Below are 24,995 nucleotides of genomic sequence, written 5' to 3' on the forward strand. Positions count from 1 at the left end.
CTTTTTATTAATGTCCTTTATCATGTTAGGGAAGTTGTAGTCTTAGTGTTCTGACAGATTTAATTGTGAAAGAGTGCTGGATTTGTGTCAGATGCTTTCTCTGGCATCAATTGAGATTATTGTATGGTTTCCCCCCTTCATTCTATTAATATGATGTCTTATATTGATTATTTTTCTTGCGTTAAACCACTCTTGTATTCCTAAAATAAATCCCACTTGGTTATAGTGGGAGGGCACTGGGAAAGGCTTTCCTGATGAAAGAAGTGGTGAGCTGGGATGCCTGGATGGCTCAGCGGTTGAGTGTCTGCCTTCCGCCCAGGGTATGATCCTGGGATCCGGGATCGAGTCCCACGTTGGGCTCCCTGCGTGGAGCCTGTTTCTCCCTCTGCCTGTGTCTGTGCCTCTCTCTCTCTCAATCTGTGTCTCTCATGAATAAATGAATAAAATCTTTAAAAAAAAAAAAAAAGAAGTGGTGAGCTGAGACCTAGTAAATGCAGGGAAGGTTGTAAGATAAAGGAAAGACTTGGAGTGGGGGTCAGGGGCAATGTAGGAGGCCTATTCTGGAGAGGACCCAGCCTGGCTACAAAGCAGGATTCAGTGAAAGAAATGAGGTAGGGAGGGATAAAACCTTTATAGGTGATGGATATGTTCATCATCTTGAGTGGAGGGAGGGTTTCATAGATATGTACCTATGTCAAAATTCATTTTAAATATGTGTAGTTGTTAATTATAACTTAATAAAGTTGTATAAACAGAAACACAAAAATAAATAAATAAAAGAATAAAACAGTATGAGTTAGTTTGGTGTCAGACTGTAGATGGCTTTGAATGCCTAAAGAATGTATAGTTAGTAAGGCATTGTGCTTTTTATTTTATTTTTTTAAAGATTTATTTATTTACTCATGAGACACACACAGAGAGAGAGAGAGGCAGAGACATAGGCAGAGGAAGAAGCACGTTCCTCACAGGGAGCCCAAAGTGGAACTGGATCCCGGATCCTAGGATCAGGCCCTGATCCGAAGGCAGGTGCTCAACCTTTGAGCCACCCAGGTGTCCTGGTATTGGGCTTTTTAAAAGTATGTCTATGTCTAAGGTCTCCCTTGGGCCAGGAAAGTAGTAACCTCAGACACCCATCTTAGAGGGCTGGATAAAACTTCCTCTTGTTTCATAGAGCATCTGGATTTCTGGGTAGTTCCAAAAACGATTTGAAAAAAACCAGTCAAAAAAAAAAAAAGAAAGAAAGAAAAGAAAACAACCAGTCTTCCCACCTTTGGTTAAAGCCTATAGTCAAAGATAATATTCTGGTGTTCTGGAAGGGAGTATCTTTGAGAGGCAGAAATAGAAATTGAGCAGGGCTCAAGACCGGGAGAGGTGTGGAGGTCTGTAATTTCTAAGTATAGTGAGAACAATCTTGTACTCTGGAAGCACCCCTGAGTCTGTGGAATGATGTACCCAAGAGACTAGACTCTAGCCCAGGGGCTCCCAGCCAATGCCAAAGCAAAGACCCAGCTCTCTGCCTGGCATAGTGACTGCAAATTCCGTAGACCACACATATATGTACACTTGGCTCCCTGCCACCTCCCAGTTCCACAGCCCCCACCCCCATCCCCCGAGCCACCAGGAGACCACCAGAACCTTCAGCTTTCAGTTCTTTGAGATGGCGAGGGCATCTCACTCTTTGGCCATTAGAATCTCTTGGCCAATGACCTGGAAAGGGGACACATAGTGATGCTTGTCATTTTCTTATGCTCAATAAATATTGGTTCCTCCCCTCCCTCTCAGAAAAGGCCTCATTATGTGACTTAAAACTTCAAAGTGCCACTTCCTGTCCATTCAACAAGCATTTATAGAGCAGCTCTGGACCAAGCTCTGTCTGAGGGCTGAGTTTCCAAAGAGTGAGAAAGACACTATCTTTAATTTCCAACAGTCCACAGTGTGATAAATGCCACAGTGGATGAAAGCATGGAGGAATTAGAAGAATGAGGGACAGCTGCCTGGAGGAGGTGGTATCTTGCGGTGGGAAACTCAATCTAATAATCTATAAAAACAGATTTTAATGACAACCAACAAAATCTTAAACACTTGCAGAATTCCCTTTTACTCCCTAACAGTGCCTAACACCTAGCATTTCCTATGTATTTAATAGTTACAAAGTACTCTTCTCTTTTATTTTATTTTATTTTATTTTTTACTCTTCTCTTTTATTTTACTCTCTTCTTTTTATTTTTTTAACTAGGCTCCACACCCAGTATGGGATTCAAACTCACAACCCCAAGATTAAGAATCTCTTGCTCTACCTACTGAGCCATTCAGGCTTCCCTCTCTTTTTAAAAATGACATAATCCTAGGGCCTTTCTGTCAAATGACGCAGTGATTTAAAACTTGGGGTCTAGGGATCCCTGGGTGGCGCAGCAGTTTGGCGCCTGCCTTTGGACCAGGGCGCGATCCTGGAGACCTGGGATCGAGTCCCACATCGGGCTCCCGGTGCATGGAGCCTGCTTCTCCCTCTGCCTGTGTCTCTGCCTCTCTCTCTCTCTCTCTCTCTCTCTCTCTCTCTCTGTGACTATCATAAATAAATAAAAATTAAAAAAAATAAAACTTGGGGTCTAGATGCCAGGTCCTCAACAGTGATAAGGGCCCTTTGAGCTGTTTTCATTATTGCCAAAGGCCTGATGTTAATTACGTTTAACTTTTCCCCAGGCTTCCTGGGGTCCCTAACAGCTACCTCTTTGCTTTCAACTAAAACTCTAATACACAATGACGTTGGCTGGTAGGCTCAGGCTGAGCAGAAGCTTGTATTGGCTGTTATATAGAATTTAGATTCAATGTTTTAAAGGAAAATGAAGCAATTATTAGTTAATTAGTGCAGTTTTATTGTGTGCACAAATCCTCCACAACTTTGGGGAAAATAACAAAGGCTTCTTAGTGGTAAAAAGGCTAGAAACCCCGCACCTCAGGAATCCTGAGTTCAAAGGCTGAAGAACTCTCTCATACTCATAAGCTGCTGTTCTGTGGCTTCTTGACCACTGTGGCAAGAATATCTAGCTTAGGGCAGCCCAGGTGGCTCAGCGGTTTAGCGCCGCCTTCAGCTCAGGGTGTGATCCTGGAGACCCAGAATCAAGTCCCACGTCGGGCTCCCTGCATGGAGCCTGCTTCTCTCTCTGCCTGTGTCTCTGCCTCTCTCTCTCTCCCTCTCTGTGTCTCTCATGAATAAATAAAAAAAAAATATTTAAAAAAAAGAATATCTAGCTTAGATAGTTTCATTGGGCCAGGAGGAAGCTAGGAGGCTAGAATGAGGTGCGAGGTAGAGGGCACAGATCCCAATAGGGTGGAGATTCCAAAACCAAACAGCCTTAAAAAAGAAAAAACTGGAAAAAAAAAAAAAGTTCTCTCTGCCTGCCTTTGCTTTGTTCTTACTTTGCACCTGAAACAGGAATTTTGTGTTTTTTTTTTAATTTACTTATTTATTTATTTATTATAGTCACAGAGAGAGAGAGAGGCAGAAACACAGGCAGAGGGAAAAGCAGGCTCCATGCACCAGGAGCCCGATGTGGGGGATTCGATCCCGGGTCTCCAGGATCGCGCCCTGGGCCAAAGGCAGGCGCTAAACCGCTGCACCACCCAGGGATCCCTGAAACAGGAATTTTGAATGAACATATCTTACTCACTTGCTATCCGACAGGCACGTTACATGCATTATTTTAATCAATGCCCATTTCACAAATTGGATCACACCGCTAGTGAATAACTAGACCAGGATCATGAACCCAGACAAATCTGGTCCATGAGGCCCTTTCAACACTATACTATATTGTCTTTTCTGCTAGAACAGGGCATATTAGGATTAGGGCAAATATCTCTACCCTTTTAGACTCCATTACTTCTGGATGCTTATATTATGGATACCTCTTTTTCTTCTACTTTTCTATAATTTCTAAGTTTTTCCAAATTAGGACTATTACATCTCTGATGGGAAAACAAACATTTTTTTCTTGTTTTTTTTTTTTTAATGACCCTTCTATGGATGAATGCATCAGTAGCTAATGTCTGAAGGCTATCCTGGTGAAGCCTTCCACTCAAGGCTGTTGGATATATGGGCTGATTCTAGATTTGAGGAGTGATCAGCAGAGAGATTTTGAAACTTTGGGGAGTAGCTTAGACTCTCCCAGGGTGAATTTGTGGAATAGAAGATTGGGTTAAAGAAAGAAACTTGAGGGATCCCTGGGTGGCTCAGCCCGGGGCATGATCCTGGAGTCCCAGGATTGAGTCCCACATCGGGCTCCTTGCATGGAGCCTGCTTCTCCCTCTGCCTGTGTCTCTGCCTCTCTCTTTCTGTGTCTATCATGAATAAATATAATCTTTAAAAAAAAGAAAGAAAGAAACTTGTAAGACAAATGGTGGAAGAGGAATAGGTGAATGAGGAGAAATAGGAGGAAAGCAAGGAAAAACCTGCTGTGTAATATGTCACAGTAATATTGTGTTGTGCAATATTGGTGGTTATTTTGTCAATTTCTATTTTCCAGTCTCAAGGGATATCTTGAATGTATAAGAAATCTAGTAAATGTTAGTTTTAGACTTCTGGAATTTGGTATTTTTCTCCAGGTAGAATTAATGGTCCTTGATGGAGCATCAGAGTGAATTTCTGCCCTCCGTTCTATAAATGCATGAATTACTCTGGTCTTTGTTTTTGGTGGTGGTGGTGTCTCTTTTCTGGAGACAGAAATTCATTTCTGTATTTCCCAGCTCTCAGCCACATAAAAATTGATCCTGAGCAAGTTGCTTAACTTCTCTAAACCCCAATAGCTTCATTTGGAAAGAATCACTGCGCCTTTCATAAATTGTTAGGAGAGGATACAAAGTGCAAAAAAACATGCTTAACACAGTGTCACGAGTATCTTCAGTGGTGAAAAACTGGTATGCACTAGTTTTAAAAAGCTACCCTGGAGCCAGTGCTTTTTGATGCGTGCAGGTAAGGCACTCTCTGTCCATCTGCTGTAAGGGAGCGGTCAAACATTTTGTCCTGGCTTCGGTCAGTGTGAGTCAGATAAAGATCGGAGTTCCACCACGACTCCACGCCCGCAGCGCAGCCGCGGGCCCGATCCCGGTTTGGGTCCCCCCCGCCTCCACCCAGAGACTACAAGTCCCAGCATGCCGCGCTCTGGCCTTGACGGCCCCGCCCCTTCCGCGTTGGCCCGCACGTGGGCGCCGTTCTAGGCCCCACCCCCTCCCGGTACCGCGGCGGCGGGAGCGCCATGGAGACCGGTTGCTGGTTGCTGGGCGGCGAGTTCGAGGACGCGGTGTTCGAAGAGAGGCGGGAGCGGCGGCCGGGACCGGCGGCGCCCTACTGCGCCAAGCGCTGCGAGCCGCAGGTGAGAGGGCAGGGCCTGCTGGCCTGTCTCCCGACCCCTGCAGGCCTGGGGCCCCGGGTCCCGCGCGGCCCGCCGCCCCCGCAGGCCTCGGCTCCCCGAGAGGCCCGGCCGTTTCCGAACCTCAGCGGGGGGGGCCTGGCCGGCGGCGCCCGGTCCTGAAACCTCGGGTCACGACGTGCGCCCTCGCTGAGGCTGCAGCCCGGCGGGCTCACCTGCTCCCCAAACGGCGACGCCGCCCGCACCGGCCGGCCCCTGTTCGGGCACCTCCCTCGGCCCCGTCGGCCCGGCTCGCGGGGTCAGGGTGTGCAGTTACACCCATCGCGGAGCACACCCTGACTGCCGCTTCCTCCAGGAAGTCTTCTCTGATTCCTCCTTTCCAGCAAATATGTTTGTCTTTGCCTCCCTCCCTCCCCGCCCCCTTCAGCTTGTATTACAGCCCTTGCCTGCACCATAAAGCTAATTAATGGATCACATTAGAGTGGGGGGCTTAACTTTACGTCCTCCAGTGCCTGGCAGTTTCTGTTCATAACAGGAGCTCCGTGAATATTTTGAGTCCGTAGAATATTACTTTGTATTATTGCACATATGTAAATCTCTCATGTGTAAGAACTACCCTACTATGTATCAGAAACTCACCTGTTTCTGGAAATGCTAGCTAGGTTCCTTTTGCGGTATTGTCTTCAGGTTTCCTTAAAACCCATTGTACTTAAAGGTGTCGGGTGCTCAGTAGTGACCGGATTATGTTTGTTTTATTTCACTTACCTTTTCTCCTTAACGCATACCTTCTTTCAGAGTTACCCGTAGTAGTTGATCATGCAGACTAAAAACAGGAACGGACTTGGGAAGTCATGTGGCACAGCATTAAAAGCTGGGATGGAACAGGCCAAGGAGATAAAGTGTTTTACTAAGATGATAGGAGGGCACTGATAGCCAGGCAACTCTTTTAGAAATAGGACCAAGCAATTTTGACATGATGGTACCACCACCACAAATGCAGTTGCATTTTAATAGCATTTACCTGGGGATAGACTACATCCAGCCTCAGTATGTTTTACTGTGAGTAAAAAAGGAGGTTGAGCTACTGTGGTGAAGCTGGAAAAACTGGCACACAGACTGCTTTTTGTTACACCTTTTGCCTCATCTTGACGTTCTTTACTAACCAAGTCCAATGTCATTTTCCTTTCTATCCATAGGGTTTAAATCAGTAGAAAAGTGAATAAAATATTCCAGAATGGCATTTCCTCAAACTTCTCTTCTACAGGTCCTTGGCATTAGATTGCACAGAAACCTCCTTTCAGCCTTAATTTCAGTCTCTTTGGTTAGAGTCTATCTTTGCTTTTATGACATTTTCATAAAAGCACTGTAAATAAAGGTAATTCCTCTTTCCTTTGTCCTTTCCATAAAGCATTGTCAATCCCTGTTCCATCTACTCTAAAAGTGTCTCTACAGGGAAATGTGTCTCAGTCTAAAGAAGCATTGGTGGGATCCCTGAGTGGCTCAGCAGTTTAAGCGCTGCCTTCAACTGGGGGCGTGATCCTGGAGACCTGGGATCGAGTCCCATGTCTGGCTCCCTGCATGGAGCCTGCTTCTCCCTCTCTCTCTCTCTCTCTCTCTCTCTCTTTCTGTCTCTGTCTCTCATGAATAAATAAATAAAATTAAATTAAAAAAAAGCAGCATTGGGAACTGTGCTAGTTAAAAATGTAGCTTCCCAGGCACCACCCCATTTCAGAATGCTCTAGATAGAACCGTATATGCCTGTGCTGCTTTTTCAGTGGAGGGGTTTCGTGTTACTGGTATGTTTATTACTCAAAATTATTTATTTATTTATTCATGAGAGACAGAGAAAGGCAGAGAGACACGGGCAGAGGGAGAAGCAGGCTCCTCACAGGCAGCCCGATGCGGGACTCGATCCCGGAACCCCAAGATCACACCCTGAGCCAAAGACAGACGTTCAACCACTGAGCCACCCAGGCATCCCGACTCAAAATAATTCTAATGAAAACTGAACCAATGCTAAAATTGTCATTCTTGTTGGATGTTTTCCTGTGAGTCTCATCATAAAGAAGTATGTCTCTCTTTGAGGTTTAATCAACTGTATGTGGGAAATTGCTTCTATTTAAGTAGGTGGAAAAGCAAAACTTAATTTCTGTAACATGCTGTTTTCACAATTTCTAGTGGTTTGATGAAGAAACGGGGAGCAGTGATGATGTTGAAGCTCTAACTCTGAAGAAATTCAAAGGGGACCTTGCCTACAGACGGCAGGAGTATCAGGTAGAGTTCAGCTCTGTGAGGTTGTGCTACCTGACATAAGCTCTTGTTCTGTCAGTCGTAGGATGTTAGTTGTGAGCATGTTGTTTGTGAGGGTGAATTTGATCTTCTGTGATAAGTGTTTGTAAACTCAGAACCCCAAGTTTCTGTCCTTTTCTACATGCCTCTATGTCATTTGTTTTGTGTCCTGTATCTACGATATAGGGATCTTTTTGGGATCCTTGCAGGTCTGTTTCTCCAGGTTCTGTTACCTCCTCATTCTGTGGGAGCCTCTAGCACAGATTCCTCACGGAGTCACGGGGTAGGGCACCCCAAAATGTGTAAGAAAAGGGAAGGACAAGTAGATACCAGCTTGCTTTACATAGAAGATCTCATTTCTTCGCAAGAGTCTTGTGTTACTTTGCTGATGAGAAATGGCAGGTATTGTAGCAAGTTAGTGTCACAACCGGGATTCAGTCCTGGTCTATTTGGCTTCAGAAAGCTCTTCCTACCCTATGGTGATATTTCCCATGGCGGTAGCAGTTATATTCTCCAGCCATTTCTTTTCTACCTTTTAGGAGAATAGTACTGAAAAGTTACTCAAGCCTTCCTCGGTTCGTTGCAGAGTCCATTATTATAATACCTTCTGCCAAGAAAAATGTCATCCCTATAACTGAATCCTTATTTCTACTATATTTTTGCCCCTCTTTTTATTCTTTCTCTTCATTTCCTTTATGTAACAAATAATTGGCAGAAAGCACTGCAAGAGTATTCCAGCATCTCTGAAAAATTGCCAGCTACGAATTTTGCCATGAAGAGGGATGTCCAGGAAGGCCAGGCTCGGTGTCTGGCTCACCTGGGAAGGCACACAGAAGCCTTGGAGATTGCTACAAACTTGGTAAGTGGTTTGGTTGCTTATTTTCCTTTTGCTTTCTTGGGATTTTTGAATAGTTTATTTTCTAAAACAAAAACAAAAACAACTTCTTGCCAGCAGCAAAATCTGCGGGTTTGGATAAGTAGAGGAAAATCGTCAGTGGTGCAAGAACTTTGTAATGAACAGTTCAGAGCTCTAGACAGTCATTTTCTTGTAGTATTTTTTTCTTTCCTGTGTTATGCCTAAAAATCTCATTTGTAAAGGTTTTACTTTTTTTTTTTTTTTTTTTTAAGGTTTTACTTTTGTTAGGAATAAACGTTCAGAGTAGGAAGATCATCAGTAACGTTTATTTTATTTATTTATTTATTTATTTGTTTGTTTATTTATTTTAGATTTTGTTTTCCAAAATTTCTACAATGAACATGGATTACTTTTGTAAACAAGAAAAGTTAATTTAAAAAAAAAGCTAAATACAATACTGAGCCAAGCTTAACAGCCTTTTTTATTCTTAAATGGAATTCACAGAATCCCTTTTTAAGGGATGAAGAAAAGCAGTTATTTGCAGTTCTAGATTCTGCTTGTTTTTGTTTTCAGATGAAAGCATTTTTTTATTTACTTCTGGTTTTTCTGTGTGTAAATTTTATATAAGGATTGGTCTAAATAGACCAATCATAGTTTATAGATGACCAGTTTTCTTGCTCAGAGGGAATTAATGAGGCGCCAAGACACTGATCCATGACCCCGGCAGTTGAAGTTGCTGGGAGGTCAGCCTAAAGTATGCATCCGATTGAGCTGTCCTCCTCCATTTCACTAAGAGAAATCCCTAAATTTACTTGCTGGTGGGTTCACTGCCTCAGACCTCAGCCTCTTGCAGTGAGAGCAGACCTTGGAATTTGTCTTTAGAATGTGGAAAACAGCTATGTCTTCTTTTTCTACCCTTTAATAAATGCAGGTTAATTCTTTTTTTTTTTTTAATTTTTTTTTATTTATTTATGATAGTCACAGAGAGAGAGAGAGAGAGGCAGAGACATAGGCAGAGGGAGAAGCAGGCTCCATGCACCGGGAGCCTGATGTGGGATTCGATCGTGGGTCTCCAGGATCGCGCCCTGGGCCAAAGGCAAGCGCCAAACCACTGCGCCACCCAGGGATCCCAAATGCAGGTTAATTCTTAAGCTGGAAGGTAAGATTAGCTTCTTCAGAAGCACGTGGCACAGTGAACTTGATGGGATTTAACAGTATTCATTATCTGTCTCTGGGGTCTGCAAATGAGCAGCAGCTTTGGCCCTTTGTGCCTTTTTCTTTTCTTTTTTTTTTTTTTAAAGATTTTATTTATTTATTCTTGAGAGATAGAAGGAGAGACAGAGCCAAAGACACAGGCAGAGACAGAGCCAGAGGGAGAAGCAGGCTCCATGCACCGGGAGCCCGGCGTGGGATTCGATCCCGGGTCTCCAGGATCGCGCCCTGGGCCAAAGGCAGGCGCCAAACCGCTGCGCCACCCAGGGATCCCTGTGCCTTTTTCTAGACATCAGGCACCTGTCCTTCGTTCCTGTGCTATGCTCTCTCTCCCCTCTCTCTTCCTGGCATCTCTTGCACCACTGTGCTCTTCCCTGCCTAACCTGCTGAAGGCAGTGGCAGCAGCATTAGTGTCTGGATCATTTCTGTGGTTCCTTCTAGCTTAGGAAGTCTGTTTCTGTGGTTCAGAGAAACATCTGTTGCCTGTCAGCAGATGCCAGCTGTCCAGAGCTTAGGATGTTATGAAGCAGGAAGAGGGACCAGTCAGAAGACCTTCAGCTCCCCTGCCAGGACCGAGAACTATCCATCAGGCTTGTAGGCCCCTTGTTGGAGAACGAACCAGCAGTGTAGGCCAGTGGCTTTCACTCTTTCTTTGAGTCTCTACATGACCTCGGACCTCTACCAATTTGCATAGTTTCCCATTGCCTGGTACCCCGTGTTTTGTTTTATTTTTTAAATTTCTTCCTTACAGACCTTTCTCTTTTGTTATTAGCTCTGGCCCATTTCTGTTTTTGTCTCGGTGGTTATTGTCCTTTTGTGTTCTGTACGGGGGACAGGTCGGTATATTGCATTGAATAAAATACACAGTCCTAGAGTGCCCCTCAGGATGCGAACACTTTATGCTCACAACTTCTAATTCACTCTCTTCTTAATGATTTTTGGGCAGAATTTGTAATAGAACTCATTTATATTTTATTACTTAAATAATTAAGCATCTTACAGTAACTGATAGGCTCATGAGATAAGCTATGGTAACGATGTTGCTTTCTGACGGTAAATGACTCTTTTTTTAAATGTGTGTACTCTACAAATGTTTCAGTCCCACATGCCCAGTTCTGGGTTCAGTGCTAAGGTGACAGATGAAGCATATCCATACCTCCCCTCCCAATACACTGCTCATCTTGTATCTGGAGGGAGAATCCCAAGCCAGCTAACATGCGTCAGCTCTTCTAAAGTACCCTGCATCCTGTGCCTTCTGATATGACTGACTATAGCTCTGCTACTTACTAGCTATGTAGGCAAGCTCTCCAACTTCTCTGCTGTGACTCGGTTCCCTCTTCTATGAAATGGGGATAATAATAGAATCTATTTTAAGGGATTGTCATGAGGAATAAGTGTAACTAGTGCCTGACACATATTAGCACTCAATAAATATATTTTTTTAAGATTTTATTTATTTGGGATCCCTGGGTGGCTCAGCAGTTTGGCGCCTGCCTTTGGCCCAGGGCGCAGTCCTGGAGTCCCAGGATCAAATCCCGCGTCGGGCTCCCGGCATGGAGCCTGCTTCTCCCTCTGGCTCTGTCTCTGCCTCTCTCTCTCTCTCTATGTCTATCATAAATAAATAAATCTTTAAAAAAAGATTTTATTTATTTATTAGAGACAGAGAGAGGGACAGGCAGAGGGAGAAGCAGGCTCCATGCAGGGAGCCAGACGTGGGACTCAATCCCCGGTCTCCAGGATCATGCCCTGGGCTGAAGGCGGCGCTAAACTGCTGAGCCACCGGTCTGCCCAGCACTCAATAAATATTAAGTGTTGTCATCATTATTGCATTTCAGGAGTTGCATTATTCTGGAAAAATCACACAAAGTCATTTAAATGGAATTTAATTTCCATAGAGTTATTATTTATGCTGTAAAAACTCTTCCATCAAAATCATAGTTTGTATGTAACAGCCTCCACCCCAACATACATTCTTAATATGAAATGTTGTTAAATAGCATAAAGCACTATAGACTAGTTGTAGAAGAAAGGTAGCATTTCTTAAAGTCTGTGTGTTGTTCTCCTTATAAATAAACGACATGAAGATGTATTACTTAGTTACTGAATATCTGCTATGTCCATGGTGCTGTGCTCTCTACTAGGAATTCAGCATTGAACAGAAAAACTTGGGGGGAGAAATGAGAGAAGTAAAAAAGCAAGAAACAGATTCTTAACTACAGAGAACAAACTGATGGTTACCAGCGGGGAGGGGGGTGGAATTGGGATGGTGGGTGAACTAGGTAGTGGGGATTAAGGAGTGCACTTGTGATGAGCACAGAGCAATGTATGAAAGGGGTAAATCACTATATTGTACGTCTGTAACTAATAAAACACTGTATGTTAACTGGAAATAAAATAAACTTAAAAAGAAAAAATTATAGAAGATTTCTGAAGGGAAAAACTTTAGAAAAAAAGAGTTTTATATGTGGTCAGAACTAAGGTCGAAATAAATGAGTTTTAAAAAGTAAGCAAACAAAAAAAAAACCCTTTTGGAACCTAATGTTCTGTTAGGAAGGACAAAATGCTAAACAATAGTAATAAAACCAAATATATTTGTCTTTGGGAAGTTGCAGTATCACCAGATAGATTGCATGGAGCTTTATTTTCTGTATTCTCACTTAATATAGAAATATTTAGGATCCTCCCCAAGCTTTCACTCACTGGCCTGTTTCTTCAGGCTGCATACTGGGTAGTTTTACTTGTATTTCTGGCTCATTGTAGTTTTGTACAGGAGTTTGATCTGGATATTAGCAGGCCAGGTTTTCTTTAGGCTTAAAATTAACTGAAAGGTAATTTTAGTCTGCCATCTGCTCTCCACAGACTAACTTAGAAAAAGAAGCCTTGTTTTCCCTAACCCACAGGGCTTTTGCCATATGGCAAGTTAGGCAAGAGGTGGTGGCTCTGGTTAAAGAGACTTGAAAAGCATTTTCTGATCAGAAGGAAACCAAGCAACCCCTTCTGGCCAAAAATAATTGGCCTTGGTAATAGTTACCAGGGACGGCATTTGGATTCAATTATGATGCATCGTGAAGCACTGAGAGCTTCAGGGCTCTCCTGTTTAAGATGTCTAAGCCAAGTCAGATTTGGAAATGGAGTCCATTTGAATCCTCAAGGAAATTACCATTTGGATTTTTAGAAAACCTGGAATATTAAAATGGAACCGCTAGCCCAGGGTTAAAAAGAGTTGGCTTAGGTCTTTCGGCTTTCTGGCTAAGACAATGAAGATTACAATAAAAATTGAAGATAAACTGCCATTTTATGATTTGGGTGCTGAATTTTGTCAGGCCACTGTCACGTGAATTATGTTACTGTTATGACAGGATGTTTGGGAGTGTCTGGTGGTTATTTTGGTAGGTAGTATGTATTTCTCTAGGTTTACAGCTTCAAACAGTTCTCTGTACTTGTAGCTACAGAAAGATACCTCTCATTTACAGCATACACAAGTTGGGTTTTTTAGGCATCTCCATTTTTACATGAAAAATATTCTGCAGTTTAAAGTTTTTAACTCTTGGGGCCCCTGGCTAGCTGAGTCGGTGGAGCATGCAAGTATTGATCTCGGAGCTGTGGGTTTGGGCCCCACATTGCGTATAGAGATTGTTTAAAAATAGAATCTTAAAAAAAATAATAAAGTTTTTAACTTTTTTTTTTTCTCCTTAGGAAAATAAAGCAACTAACACAGACCATTTAACCACTGTGCTCTATCTCCAGTTGGCTATTTGTTCAAGTCTGCAGAACTTGGAGAAAACAATTCTCTGCCTACAGAAACTAATTTCTTTGCATCCTTTTAATCCTTGGAACTGGGGCAAATTGGCAGAGGCTTACCTGAATCTGGGGCCAGCTCTGTCAACATCGTGTGCGTCATCTCAGAAACAGAACAGTTTCACCTCCAGTGACAAAACTATCAAATCCTCCTTTCCACACTCAGGAAAAGACTGTCTTTTGTGTTTTCCTGAAACGTTGCCTGAGAGCTCTGTGTTTTCTATGGAAGCAAGCAGCAGTAATAACCAGAAGAATGAGAAAGCTCTGAAAAATATTCAAAACTGTATGGCAGAAAGGAGAGAAGCAGTGTTGCTAGAGACTCAGATGAAAGCGTGTGCCTCTTTTATACGAACCAGGTAATGAAAAATGGATTAAACAACACAGGGGACTAGGCCAAGGGTAAAGGTGTTATTTTTCTAATTTTAAACTTCAAAAAGTTCTAGGCTAGACATTTGGTATGTTTTTGAGATTATTTTCCTTATAGTCTAGATGGAATCCTTTGAACATGTCCTTTTAGTAAGATTTAAAAACAAAACTATGTTTGTTCAAGAATATGATTTGTATCATTGCTCCAGATAAAATGTTAAAATTCAAAAACATTAAAACTAGAAAAAGAAAACTAAATGTATAAAACATTAACAGAGGGGAAGAGGTATTTTAAACAAGGAATTTTTCACTTGCAGTTTCCATAGAAATCTACTAAAGACAAAATTTGTTCTTGTGTTTGAATCACTAAATCACTATTAATAATATGAATAAACACTGTTTAACTCATTCTACAGAGAATTCCTGTGGTTTAGGGACTCCAGACACTTTAAATCCATCGTAACAAGAGTTTAAGAGAAAAAAAAAAAAAGTTTAAGGAAAAGGGGAACATACACTTGACCAAATCCCATAATTTATGAAAGAAACAGATTCTCTTAGGTCTCACATGATGCCAAAAAGGGAGTGCTTTTGTTGTTGTGGTTGTCGTCATTGTTTTTAACTCTGGAGAATTCTAGAAATATTAACAGTGAGGCTCACTGAGAAGTGGTATCTCTGAGGCAAAATTGTAAACTTTATTCAGCAGATGTTTAGTGTTGACTGTGTTACTTTGTGATTCAGAAGTATGTTGAATCAATGGTATGCCAGGCACATGCGGGGTACTGGGATCATAAAGATTGTTAAAAAGAGGCCCTTTTTGGGACCCCTGGGTGGCTCACTCGGATAAGCACCCACCTCTGGCTCAGGTCATGATCCCAGGGTCCTGGTATCCAGCCCCACATCGCATCAGGCTCCCTGCTCAACAGGGAGTCTACTTCTCTTTCTCCCTCTGCTACTTCTCCTGCTTGTGCTCTCTCACTCTCTTTCTCTGTCAAATAAATAAATCTTTTTTAAAAAAGAAAAATAAAATCTTTTTTTTTTTTTTTTTTTAAAAAGGCCCTTTCCTTACACCACTCAGTGCTCTGAGGAAAATACATGAAGAGTCAGTGACAGGTGGCACAGGTGCTAATGGGTATGTGAATAGAACCCTATGGGGACAGGTAGCAGGAGCTGTTCAGTGTAGCAGGAAGAAGGAAGCCTTTAGAGGGAGTGATGCTTCTGTCGAATGTTTCTGGGAACCTCCATCAGCTGTAGAGAAATGTGTGCTAGAGCTTTGTATACCTTATTTCACTCGCTGCTCCCTGGGGTGGACATTTGATTCCCATCGGGGAGACTAGGCATCATAACTTAGAATTATGCCCAAAGTGGCACAGCTAGGAAATGCTGCCATGTTTTGGACCCAGGCCTTTGATTCCACAGCTTGTGTTCTTTCTGGGGTATCTTGCTGACTCTGTGGAATACGTCTCCAAATGAGAAGAGGCTGGGTAAAGAGAAAGAAAGCAGAGTCCACGGGGTGGAAGGCCTGGTGTAACACAATCTGCTGCAATGACAGCAGCATTGGTGGTGGAGCTGGAGAGGTGCGTTGTAGACCCTGAGCCAGGATGACATAATGAGAAGGAGGAAGAGGGGTTTTGGAGTTAAGGTGTTAAAGAACCTAATAAATTGTTACTGAGTGAATGAGTGTGGACTCCTCCACTTGCTAGTGGTCTGATCTTGCACAAATTACTTAAACTCTCTGATCTCCAGTTCCTTCATCTTCATGGAGAAATGGGGAAATGCCTTCTTCATGGGATCGTTAGAATTAAAGTATCTGAAGCTCTTGGTGTAGTGCACAGTATTTGGACAGCATTTGGTGTAGGTTCTACTTCTATACTATTAGCATAAGATGTTAAACGTCATCTTTAAGAATTTGGTCTTTAGGCTGAAGGCCTGAATAGTATTTGAAAGTTTTTTAAGATTTTTTTAAATTTTTTTTTTATTATTTATTTATGATAGTCATACAGAGAGAGAGAGAGGCAGAAACATAGGCAGAGGGAGAAGCAGGCTCCATGCACCGGGAGCCTGACCTGGGATTCGATCCCAGGTCTCCAGGATCGCGCCCTGGGCCAAAGGCAGGCACCAAACCGCTGCGTCACCCAGGGATCCCTTGAAAGTTTTAAATGTCCAAGTGGTGTGACAAGAGCTGTGATTTCAAGAGAGAGATCTGGTGGCTGGCAGGATATTTTGGAAGAAAGAGTAGGGATCCCGGACCACCGGTAAAGGAGCTATGGAATCATCAGTGGATGGCAATCAAGACCTGACCCAGGACCTGACCCAAGAGGAAATGGACATCACTGCAGGCTGGAATAGCCCAAACTGAGTGACCAGCTGAGGGTGTAGGAAAGATAAGGAGGGGAGAAAAGGAGTCTAAGACCAGTCAAAGGTCTACCTTGAGTGGATGGTGGCACCTTTTGCTGCGACAGGACACATGGGACAAAGAGCAGAGCAGACTTAGGATGGCAGTAAAGATTTTGGTTCAGTGTGCTGACATTTGAGTGCCTGTAGGACATCCAGCTGGAGCTTTTCACAAGGAGGAGTTCAGCTCAGAAGAAGGGAGCTAGAGATGAAGGAGTTTTCAGGAGAGAAAATAGCAACCAGATGATAGAAGTCAGGTAGGATCGATTCTGAGATTTGAAAGTGAGGTCATTGCAGCCTTTGAGAAGGCAGTTTGAATGGTGATGGATGACAAGGCAGAGGGCTGAATGAGCATGACACGGAAGGAACGAGTGTAAGCTGTATTTTCAGATACTTTCAGGAGGAAGAGTAGAAATGTACATCTTTGATATCCATCAAAGATAAAAGGGGTCACAAATATACATGCCTCCAGAGGCCAGGAGGTCATATAAGTAAGCAGGTTTGAGTGAATGGGGGAATGTGGGTCAGAGCATGCTCTCCTACCAGGCTCTCCGGTGACTTCCCATTGCACTTACATAAACGCCCCGCTTCTTTCCATGGCCTGCAAGATGTTGACCTTGCCTTTCCTTTTCTCCTCACTTACTGCAGTTATTTTTTCCTCTCTGTTCTAGCCACAGCGATCTTCATAATTTTCAAACACATCAAGCTAATTCATGTGTCAGGGGCCTCCTTCTGCCGGATATTCTGGTGGCTGGCTCATCGTTAGGTCTTGGCTTGAGTGGTAACACAGAAAAGCCTTCCTTTACTTCCCCACCTAAAGCAGACACTTTATTCCCCCTGCTTGGGTTGTTTTGTTTGTACAGCAGTCCTCACTGCCTGAAGTCATCTTATTTATTTGTGATATCTCTCCTTCTGTTCCATGAAGCCAGACTCTGTTTTTCGCCTACCAGTATCTCCCAATGCCTAGAATAGTGAGTGGTCCATTCAAGATGTGAAATGAGTGAATGGAAGAGCGAGTGCTTATGGAATAGCAATAGGAACCAGTGAGGCCTGAGGGAAATTGGAAAATTTTACACACTCAATATTTTTTTTAAAGATTGAAATTTTTGTTAGAGTGCGTGAGTGCGCAGAAGCCAGGAGAGGAGCAGAATGAGAAGAGAGAATCTCAAGCAGACTCCCCCTGCTGAGCAGGGAGCCCGACATGGTTCAATCTCATGACCCTGAGATCATGACCTGAGCCAAAAATCAAGAGTCAGCCACTCAAAGGACTGGGCTACCCGGGTGCCCCCACATTCAATTTTTTTTTTAAAGATTTTATTTATTTATTCATGAGAAACACAGAGAGGAGAGAGAGAGGCAGAGACACAGGCCGAGGGAGAAGCAGGCTCCATGCAGGGAGCCCGACGTGGGACTCGAACCTGGGTCTCCAGGATCATGCCCTGGGCCGAAGGCAAGCACCAAACCTCTGAGCCACCAGGGATCCCCCACATTCAATATTTTAAGAAACAATGAAGAGAAGAGCTGTGTGAAGACACGAGGGAGGAGGAAAGAGAAAACCAGGTTATGCTCATGATGGGAAGTTAGTGGTGAGGCAGTTGCCAGGTGGTCATCAGAGGCTTGTCAAAGATTTGACCTTGCTTGGGGTAATTAAAGTATGCTGGAGGATCTAATTAGTCCTTGAAGTTGAGTGGCTGTGGGCTCGGAGAGATTTAAAGGGTCACAGAACATGGACTTCAAAAGAACGCATCCCAGACACTTTGTGAGGAGGAGCCTTTGATTAGGAAGCTTGTCCTTTTCACTCCAAATTGTTTGTGCTTTCAATCACTTGACTTCCACAGGAAGCCCTTTTGAGATTTTGCCCTCTAAAGATTTATTTGAGAAGCTTTGGTCTATGAATTTTAGAAAAGATGTCTCTCCATTGCAGTTTGCTCCATTTGCTCAGGTAAGAAGCTTTAGGGATTAAAACGAAGGTGATACCTTCCTTTATCCTGGTAGGACTCCCATCCAGCCCAGAACCTGTGCTCTCTGCAAACATTTCCTCACTGCTTTCCCTTACCTGTTGCTCACACGTTGGAACTTAATGTTTTTCAGGCTTTTGCTTCAGCTCACCCAATCTCAGCAAACATCATTTGCTTTGGAGAAGAACTTAAGGACTCAGCAGGAAATTGAAGATAAAATGAAAGGGTTCAGCTTCAAAGAAGACACTTTGCTGTTGATAGCTGAGGTGAGTGTTCACATAAACCCCCAGGCATCAGAGGTATTTTTCTTGGCTCTGGTACCGTTTTTTAAGAAACAGCCAAATCTCTACGAAGGGACTCTTTTTCCCTGCTTTACATGCCTTTTGATCACTCAGTCCCTGAAAGCAGCCTCTTCGTCATCTCTCTCCTGCAGCATGCTGGAGGCAGGGACTCTGTTTCATTTTCTTGTCGGTGCTTGTTAGTACCTGCCTGCTTGAACATCGTAAATGCCCAGTAACTGTTATTTGAGTGCTGATTAAACGAATGAATGAATGTTGACATTCTTGCAGCATTTCCATACCTTTTTTCCTCCATTTGTCCTCAGAACCCTCAGCACGGCCTGTGGGACAGGTGAATCTGGGAGTGAGAATCAGGTTAGGACCTGCCTAAGGTCAGATCATAAGCTGCAGAGCTAGATGGGAGCCCGTCCCACCACAAAGTCCATATTCTTTATTGCCTACTTTTCGACTACCTTGATGGTTGCAGAAAAATTGAAATGTCAAGGTTTTGACATTTGACTGTAACTGAAACTTGACAATACAGGTGCTTTTCCCATGCAGTTAGTCTATATCCATATCCATCCCACCGTCATTCTTTAAGAAATATTGCATATCTCAATTGTCTGGCTCCTTTCTTCCTTCAAACTAAGCATCCACTTAGACCCCTTTTCTCTCTTATGGGGGCACGCTCTCCTACCCATTCTCTGTGAGCCTTTTTCAACCTTTTCCCTTTCATGGGCTTTTTCCCTTGAGCCCACAGACATGTGCAACAGATAGTCTGTCCGTCCTCAGTTTCCTGTAGCCTTTCTTTAGTCTTTGCTTTCCTTCATCCTTATGTGGCATTTATAGCTATTAGCCACCCAATTTTTGTTTCCACTTCCCTTTACTTCAGAGAGGCAATATTAGTCTAATTTTCTCCTATTTTCCTAATAGTACTCTGCCTCTTGGAACTTGCTGCTTTCCTCTGGGTCTTAAGTAATGACATCGTCTGAGGTTCTACTTAGGTTCTCTGTTCTCTTTGCCATCTCCCACAGAAGTCATAACCACACTCATGGTTTCAGTGGTGACCTCTGGGTTGATTATCCTCCAGTCTGTATCTCTAGTCCCATCTCTGGAACACTTGTCTCACGTCTCAGACCAGTTACCTACTAAGTGATTAATCTGAAATGATAACTGATGATCCTACTGTCACTTCAGGTACAAAGTGTCTAAAATGGAGCTACTCATCAAAACACCTTCCAGTCAATCTTCTGTCAGTATCTAGCAGAGAGAAGTTGGAGAGAACCCTCTCCATGCTAGACGTTGTTTTTATCATCACTGCTGTGTGTCATTCTGTTATCTAGACCTGGGGCCTCGCTAGCTGTGAGCCATCTCCTCTCCTGCAGGCACGCAGTCACCCTTCCTTCAGGTCCACCTTTCATTTCTCTTGCACCGCCAGCACCCTCATCCCTACCACCTCTGCTTGGCTCTCCTTGCCTCCTAACTTTCTCCCCTCAGATCTGACTGAACGTTGCTGCTGCTGGATTTCTCTTACAACATTGCTTTGAGCGTATTACCTGCTTGCCCCAAAACCAAAGTGTGTCACCATCACCTCGGAGGTCAAGTCTATTTTAGGTGCCTCCATATGATATCCAAGGCCTCCCAGAGAGTAACCCCAAACTTAGGACCTAGTAATTCCTTACACAAATCCTTTGCATCCTCTAAACTAATCTGCCACATCTAACAGACTTGTGGGTTTTCTCATCTCCACCCACTTACTGTATTTCCATTCTCAAAGACCCCACTGAGGTTCCATACCCTGTAGGAAGCTTTCCCTGAACGTTCCTGTCTGTGGCAATGGCTCCCTCCTCTCAGCTCAGGGAGAGTGAAGTGTTGAATAGGTAGCTCTTTGGACCCTATAAGAAATACAAGAATATGTCTCAATTTTTCAACTAGATTTTAGGTTTCCTTATAAGTAGGGTTATCCTTAAAAAGAAGACATCCTTACAAGATGTCTTAAAAATCTTCATACTCTTTATCTTTACCACGCTCAGTACATCTGTGGACTGTGTGCAATAGTAGTTCTCCGCCTTGACAATGCATGTGAAGTGTACCTGTGGAGCTTTTTAACAAAGACTAATGGGGGCAGCCCGCGGGCTCAGCAGTTTGGCGCCACCTTCAGCCCAGGCATGATCCTGGAGACCCGGGATCGAGTCCCATGTTGGGCTCCCTCCATGGAGCCTGCTTCTCCCTCTGCCTGTGTCTCTGCCTCTCTCTCTCCTCTCTGTGTTTCTCATGAATAAATAAATAAAATCTTAAAAAAAAAAAAAAAAAAAACTAATGTCTGGATCCTCATTGGGATTATAATATACACTTTATTTTGTGCTCCATAAATCTTACTTGGTGACATGAGCATGACCCTGTGTCCTTAAATATCCTTTGATTGCATACATTTTTTTTTTTCTTATCATTGTTTTATTTGAATTAGGATCTAGGGCACCTGGCTGGCTCAGTTGGTAGAACATCCAACTCTTCTTCTCTAATGTGGGTACAAGCCTCACATTGGGTGTGTCCATATAAGATCCACGGACTGTATTTGGTTCTTCTGTCTCTTATATCTCTTTTATTCTATAAAAGCTACCCTTCTCTGCTTTTTTAAGATGAAAAATATATAACATAAAATTTGCCATCTTAACCATGTTTAATGTACAATTCATTAATCACATGCACAGTGTTGTGCAACCATCAGCACTACTTCCAAAATTTTTTCATCATCCCTAAGAGAAACTCTAACCATTAAGCAATAATTTCCATTCCCTCCCAACCTCTAGTAACCTCTAATCTACTTCCTGTGTCTATGAATTTGCCTATATTAGATATTTCAAACAGTGGAGTCCTATAATATTTGCCCTTTTATATCTGGCTTCTTTCACTTAATGTAGTGTTTCAAGGTTCATCCATTATTGTAGCATGTGTCAGAACTTCATTCCTTTTTATAGCTGAATAATGTTCCATTGCATTTATGTATATGCCACATTTTGTTTATCCATTCATCTGTCAAATGGCACTTAGATCATTTCCACCTTTTGGCTATTGTGAATAATACTACTATGAACATTGGCATACAAGTATCTGTTTGAATTCCTGATTTAAATTCTTCTGTATATATATATACCTAAGAATGGAGTTTGCTGGGTCATGTGGTGATTCTGTTTAATTTTTGAAGAACTGCCAAACTGTACATTTCACCTTATACTCTTATTTTTACCTGACATAGTAACATGATTGTGTCCCCGTATCTTTTTTTTTTTTTTTTTTTTTAAGATTTATTTATTTTAGAGAGAGAGCATGCCTTCTTGGGGAGAGGTAGAGAGACAGGGAGGGAGAAACTCAAACAGACTCTGCACTGAGTGCAGAGCACAAAGCCCGATGTGGGGCTTGATCCCATGACCCTGAGATCACAACCCATACCTCTACAGGGTTGTTTAAGTATGTCCTTTTTTAAAAAATTTAATTTTATTTATTCATGAGAGAGAGAGAGAGAGAGGCAGAGACAGGCAGAGGGAGAAGCAGGCTCCATGCAGGGAGCCCAACGTGGGACTCGATCCCAAGTCTCCAGGATCACACCCCAGGCTGCAGGCGGCGCTAAACCACTGTGCCACCAGGGCTGCCCAAGTATGTCCTTTTTAATGGCGGGATAGTGGTCCAGTTATAGCTTTGGACGAGCTATCATTTATTTACTTAAGTCCTCTATATTGAACATTTAACAAATATTAACTGTCTATTTTAATAACTCTTTGCCAAAAAAAAAAAAAATCAGTGTATTCCTTTTAGAATAGATTACTAGGAATAGAATCACTGGGTTAAAATATATAAACATTTTTAAAGAAACTCTTTTTCCAAATTATGATTCAGAAAGCTGGTTCAATTTACATATCCTGTATGAGAATACTGATTTTCCTTCTCTAAACCCTATTTAGATTGAACCATATGAAATTGTCAAGTTGATCATTTTGACCTATAAAAACAGTTTTATACCTATTAGTCAACTTATTTTTCAAAATCTGCAACTTGATTAGTAAAAATGGCACTTTTTAGTGTTAATTTACTTATTTGATTACTCTTAAGATGAACAGTTTTTTCATGTTTATGGGCCCCTATTTTGTGAAATACCTAGTCATGCTTTTTCATTATTCTATTTGTATGTTTCTGTTTTTCTTAATAATTTTTAAGAGCTCTCTCTATACTAGGCTTGCTAACCTTTTATATGTTGTAGTATTTTCTGAAGTTTATGATTTTTTTTGACATATAGAAGTTTAAATTATTTTATATGGTCAGATGTTTTTGCAGATATTTTGACAACTGTGAATTATGCACCTGCTAATCCCTCTTTCTGGAATATTGTATTATTTGGATATTACTATTCAATTCTCTTTTTTATTAAAAAAAAAAGACTTTTAGGGTTATATCCTGGATTTTAAAATACTTCATTCATTGAGTCCAAGAAATCATCAATTGTAAGACACATCATTATTTGATGGGCCACTAAAAAGAAAATTAAGATGCCATTTATGCTGTGACATGCCGGTGTTGCTTGATGTCAGAAATGTTAAAATACAAAACAAAAATTGTCTTAGAATTAATGAAAATACAAAGCTCTAATAAATGCTGATAGTTGACTGGGAAAGCTATTCATCTCGTTAGCTCCTGCCTCAAATAATAAGTAGTCTTTGAAGATTTAAAGTCAGTGGAAACTGTTCTTTGGATGTGCTTATTAATCCACTATAATTTGAGTATTCACGAACACATTGGATCTCAGGGTTTGCAAGAAGTTTAGGCGTTATCTAGTCCAAATCCAAGTGACTTAAATTCTCTCTACAGCATCCCTGCCAGATGGTTCCCTAACCTTTCGTGCCAATGGTATGAAGTGTGTTGGAACTTAATTTTAGTTCACTGTCCTTACCAAAGATGGGCTGATCACTTAGTGGGTTCAGGTGCAAGCTTTCCACATCTTAACTTTTGCGCGTCTTATCAGAAACTAACAAAATATCTGGGCCTGATTCTGACCAGTAGGGAGCAGTGTTGTGCCTTGGGAGGGTAAACAAGCTCCTCAAGATCCTGGAGGCTGCTGTGACCTCTCCAGAGGGATTGAGTACTCTCTGGGTCAGGAGAGGGTAGGCCCAGCTACTTGCTACTCGCTTCTTGCTTATTTGCTGCCTTTGACTTCTTTGGAGAACTTCTAAGAGGAAGAATCTATGCCCCCATCTTACCCCCAGCAGCAGTTTTCTGCCCAAGCTCTGCTTTCTGATTATTTTATGAGGAGGGAGAAGTACTCACAGATGTGTTCTTGCCAGCAAAAGATGATCTTTGATTTGAGATGGTTGACCGGGCACTCTCTGTAGGCTGAATAGCTGCCACATTGGTCATTTCAGTGATTTGTTCAGTCAGGGGAAGATAAGAGGAGAAATATGGGGTATTTTACCTATGTAGTCCTTGGATCACTACTTCTGAACAAACATCTTTTCAATATGTTGGAATTGTTGGAATTATCCCCTGGCTACTAAAATATTTCTGCTTGCTTTTTGGTATGAAATCCTTTACACTTGATGCATAGCATAGTCTTCTATTCCATGTCTGCTGCCCCTTTCACTGGGACATGTTTTTTTTTTTTTTTTTTTTTTCCTCCTGCTGTAGGTTATGGGAGAAGATATCGTCCCAGAAAAAATAAAAGATGAGGTTCATACAGAGGTGAAGTGTGTTGGTTCTACAGCCCTGACTGCCTTGGTGATTGCATCTTCGAAAGAATTTGAAGACAAGTGGTTCAAAAAGATCAAAGACCACTTCTGTCCCTTTGAAAATCAGTTCCATACAGAGATACAAATCTTGGCTTAGTGGTCCCTTTAAAAACAAAAGAAAACATCCTGCACTGTTTTAATTGTCCTTATTTATTTCGGATAGAATCCATACTAATCATGGAATATAATAAATTTATTTATTTAAAAAAAATTTTTTTTGGAATACAGTAAATTTAAAATGATTGTTTTTATAAAAACAGCTTCTCTTCCAGATTATTTCTACTGTGTCATTTCTTGATGTTTTTGTTTCCATTGTAGATTTTTACCATTCACTTATATATTTTTTTTATACAAGTTTCTTTTATTTATTTATTTATTTATTTATTTATTTATTTATGATAGTCACACACACAGAGAGAGAGAGGCAGAGACACAAGCAGGCTCCATGCACCGGGAGCCCGATGTGGGATTTGATCCTGGGTCCCCAGGATCAGGCCCTGGGCCAAAGGCAGGCACCAAACCACTGCGCCACCCAGGGATCCCAGCCATTCACTTATCTTAAACCTACTATCCCTTTAGAAGGTACCTGTTGGGAAAGTGAATAAAAGAGGCTTTTAGATACTAATAGTTTTTTTTAAACAGGTACTGTGTTATAATCAACAATAAAAGTATCCACATTGTTTAGGTAAATTCATCAGGAAAGAACG

The 24,995-nt window shown here is 42.1% G+C and overlaps 2 protein-coding genes across 2 annotated transcripts in view; both read left to right on the plus strand.

Annotated features, from left to right (window-relative positions):
- Nucleotides 1-24,565, plus strand: part of ZHX1 (zinc fingers and homeoboxes 1) — a 52,613-nt gene extending 28,048 nt beyond the window's left edge. The window contains exons 4-8 of the transcript XR_011996520.1: nucleotides 7,545-7,640; nucleotides 8,371-8,514; nucleotides 13,420-13,877; nucleotides 18,370-18,502; nucleotides 24,188-24,565. The gene's annotated coding sequence lies outside the window, so the exon portion shown is untranslated. The remainder of the gene's footprint in view (nucleotides 1-7,544; nucleotides 7,641-8,370; nucleotides 8,515-13,419; nucleotides 13,878-18,369; nucleotides 18,503-24,187) is intronic.
- Nucleotides 5,194-24,565, plus strand: C13H8orf76 (chromosome 13 C8orf76 homolog). The gene is made up of 6 exons (XM_025993411.2): nucleotides 5,194-5,369; nucleotides 7,545-7,640; nucleotides 8,371-8,514; nucleotides 13,420-13,877; nucleotides 18,370-18,502; nucleotides 24,188-24,565. The coding sequence occupies exons 1-6, from the start codon at nucleotides 5,253-5,255 to the stop codon at nucleotides 24,383-24,385; spliced, it is 1,146 nt and encodes a 381-aa protein (XP_025849196.1). The 5' UTR covers nucleotides 5,194-5,252; the 3' UTR covers nucleotides 24,386-24,565.
- Nucleotides 24,566-24,995: the final 430 nt, after the last annotated feature.

The sequence above is a fragment of the Vulpes vulpes genome, chromosome 13, assembly GCF_048418805.1.
Source record: "Vulpes vulpes isolate BD-2025 chromosome 13, VulVul3, whole genome shotgun sequence".
Taxonomy (NCBI): domain Eukaryota; kingdom Metazoa; phylum Chordata; class Mammalia; order Carnivora; family Canidae; genus Vulpes; species Vulpes vulpes.

Bases quoted from the DNA above. Each gene is read 5' to 3' on its own strand.
- C13H8orf76 (XM_025993411.2), top strand. From the start codon at position 5,253: ATGGAGACCGGTTGCTGGTTGCTGGGCGGCGAGTTCGAGGACGCGGTG. The intron at 5,370-7,544 runs GTGAGAGGGCAG...CACAATTTCTAG, and splicing joins CCAAGCGCTGCGAGCCGCAG to TGGTTTGATGAAGAAACGGG. The intron at 18,503-24,187 runs GTGAGTGTTCAC...CTCCTGCTGTAG, and splicing joins CTTTGCTGTTGATAGCTGAG to GTTATGGGAGAAGATATCGT.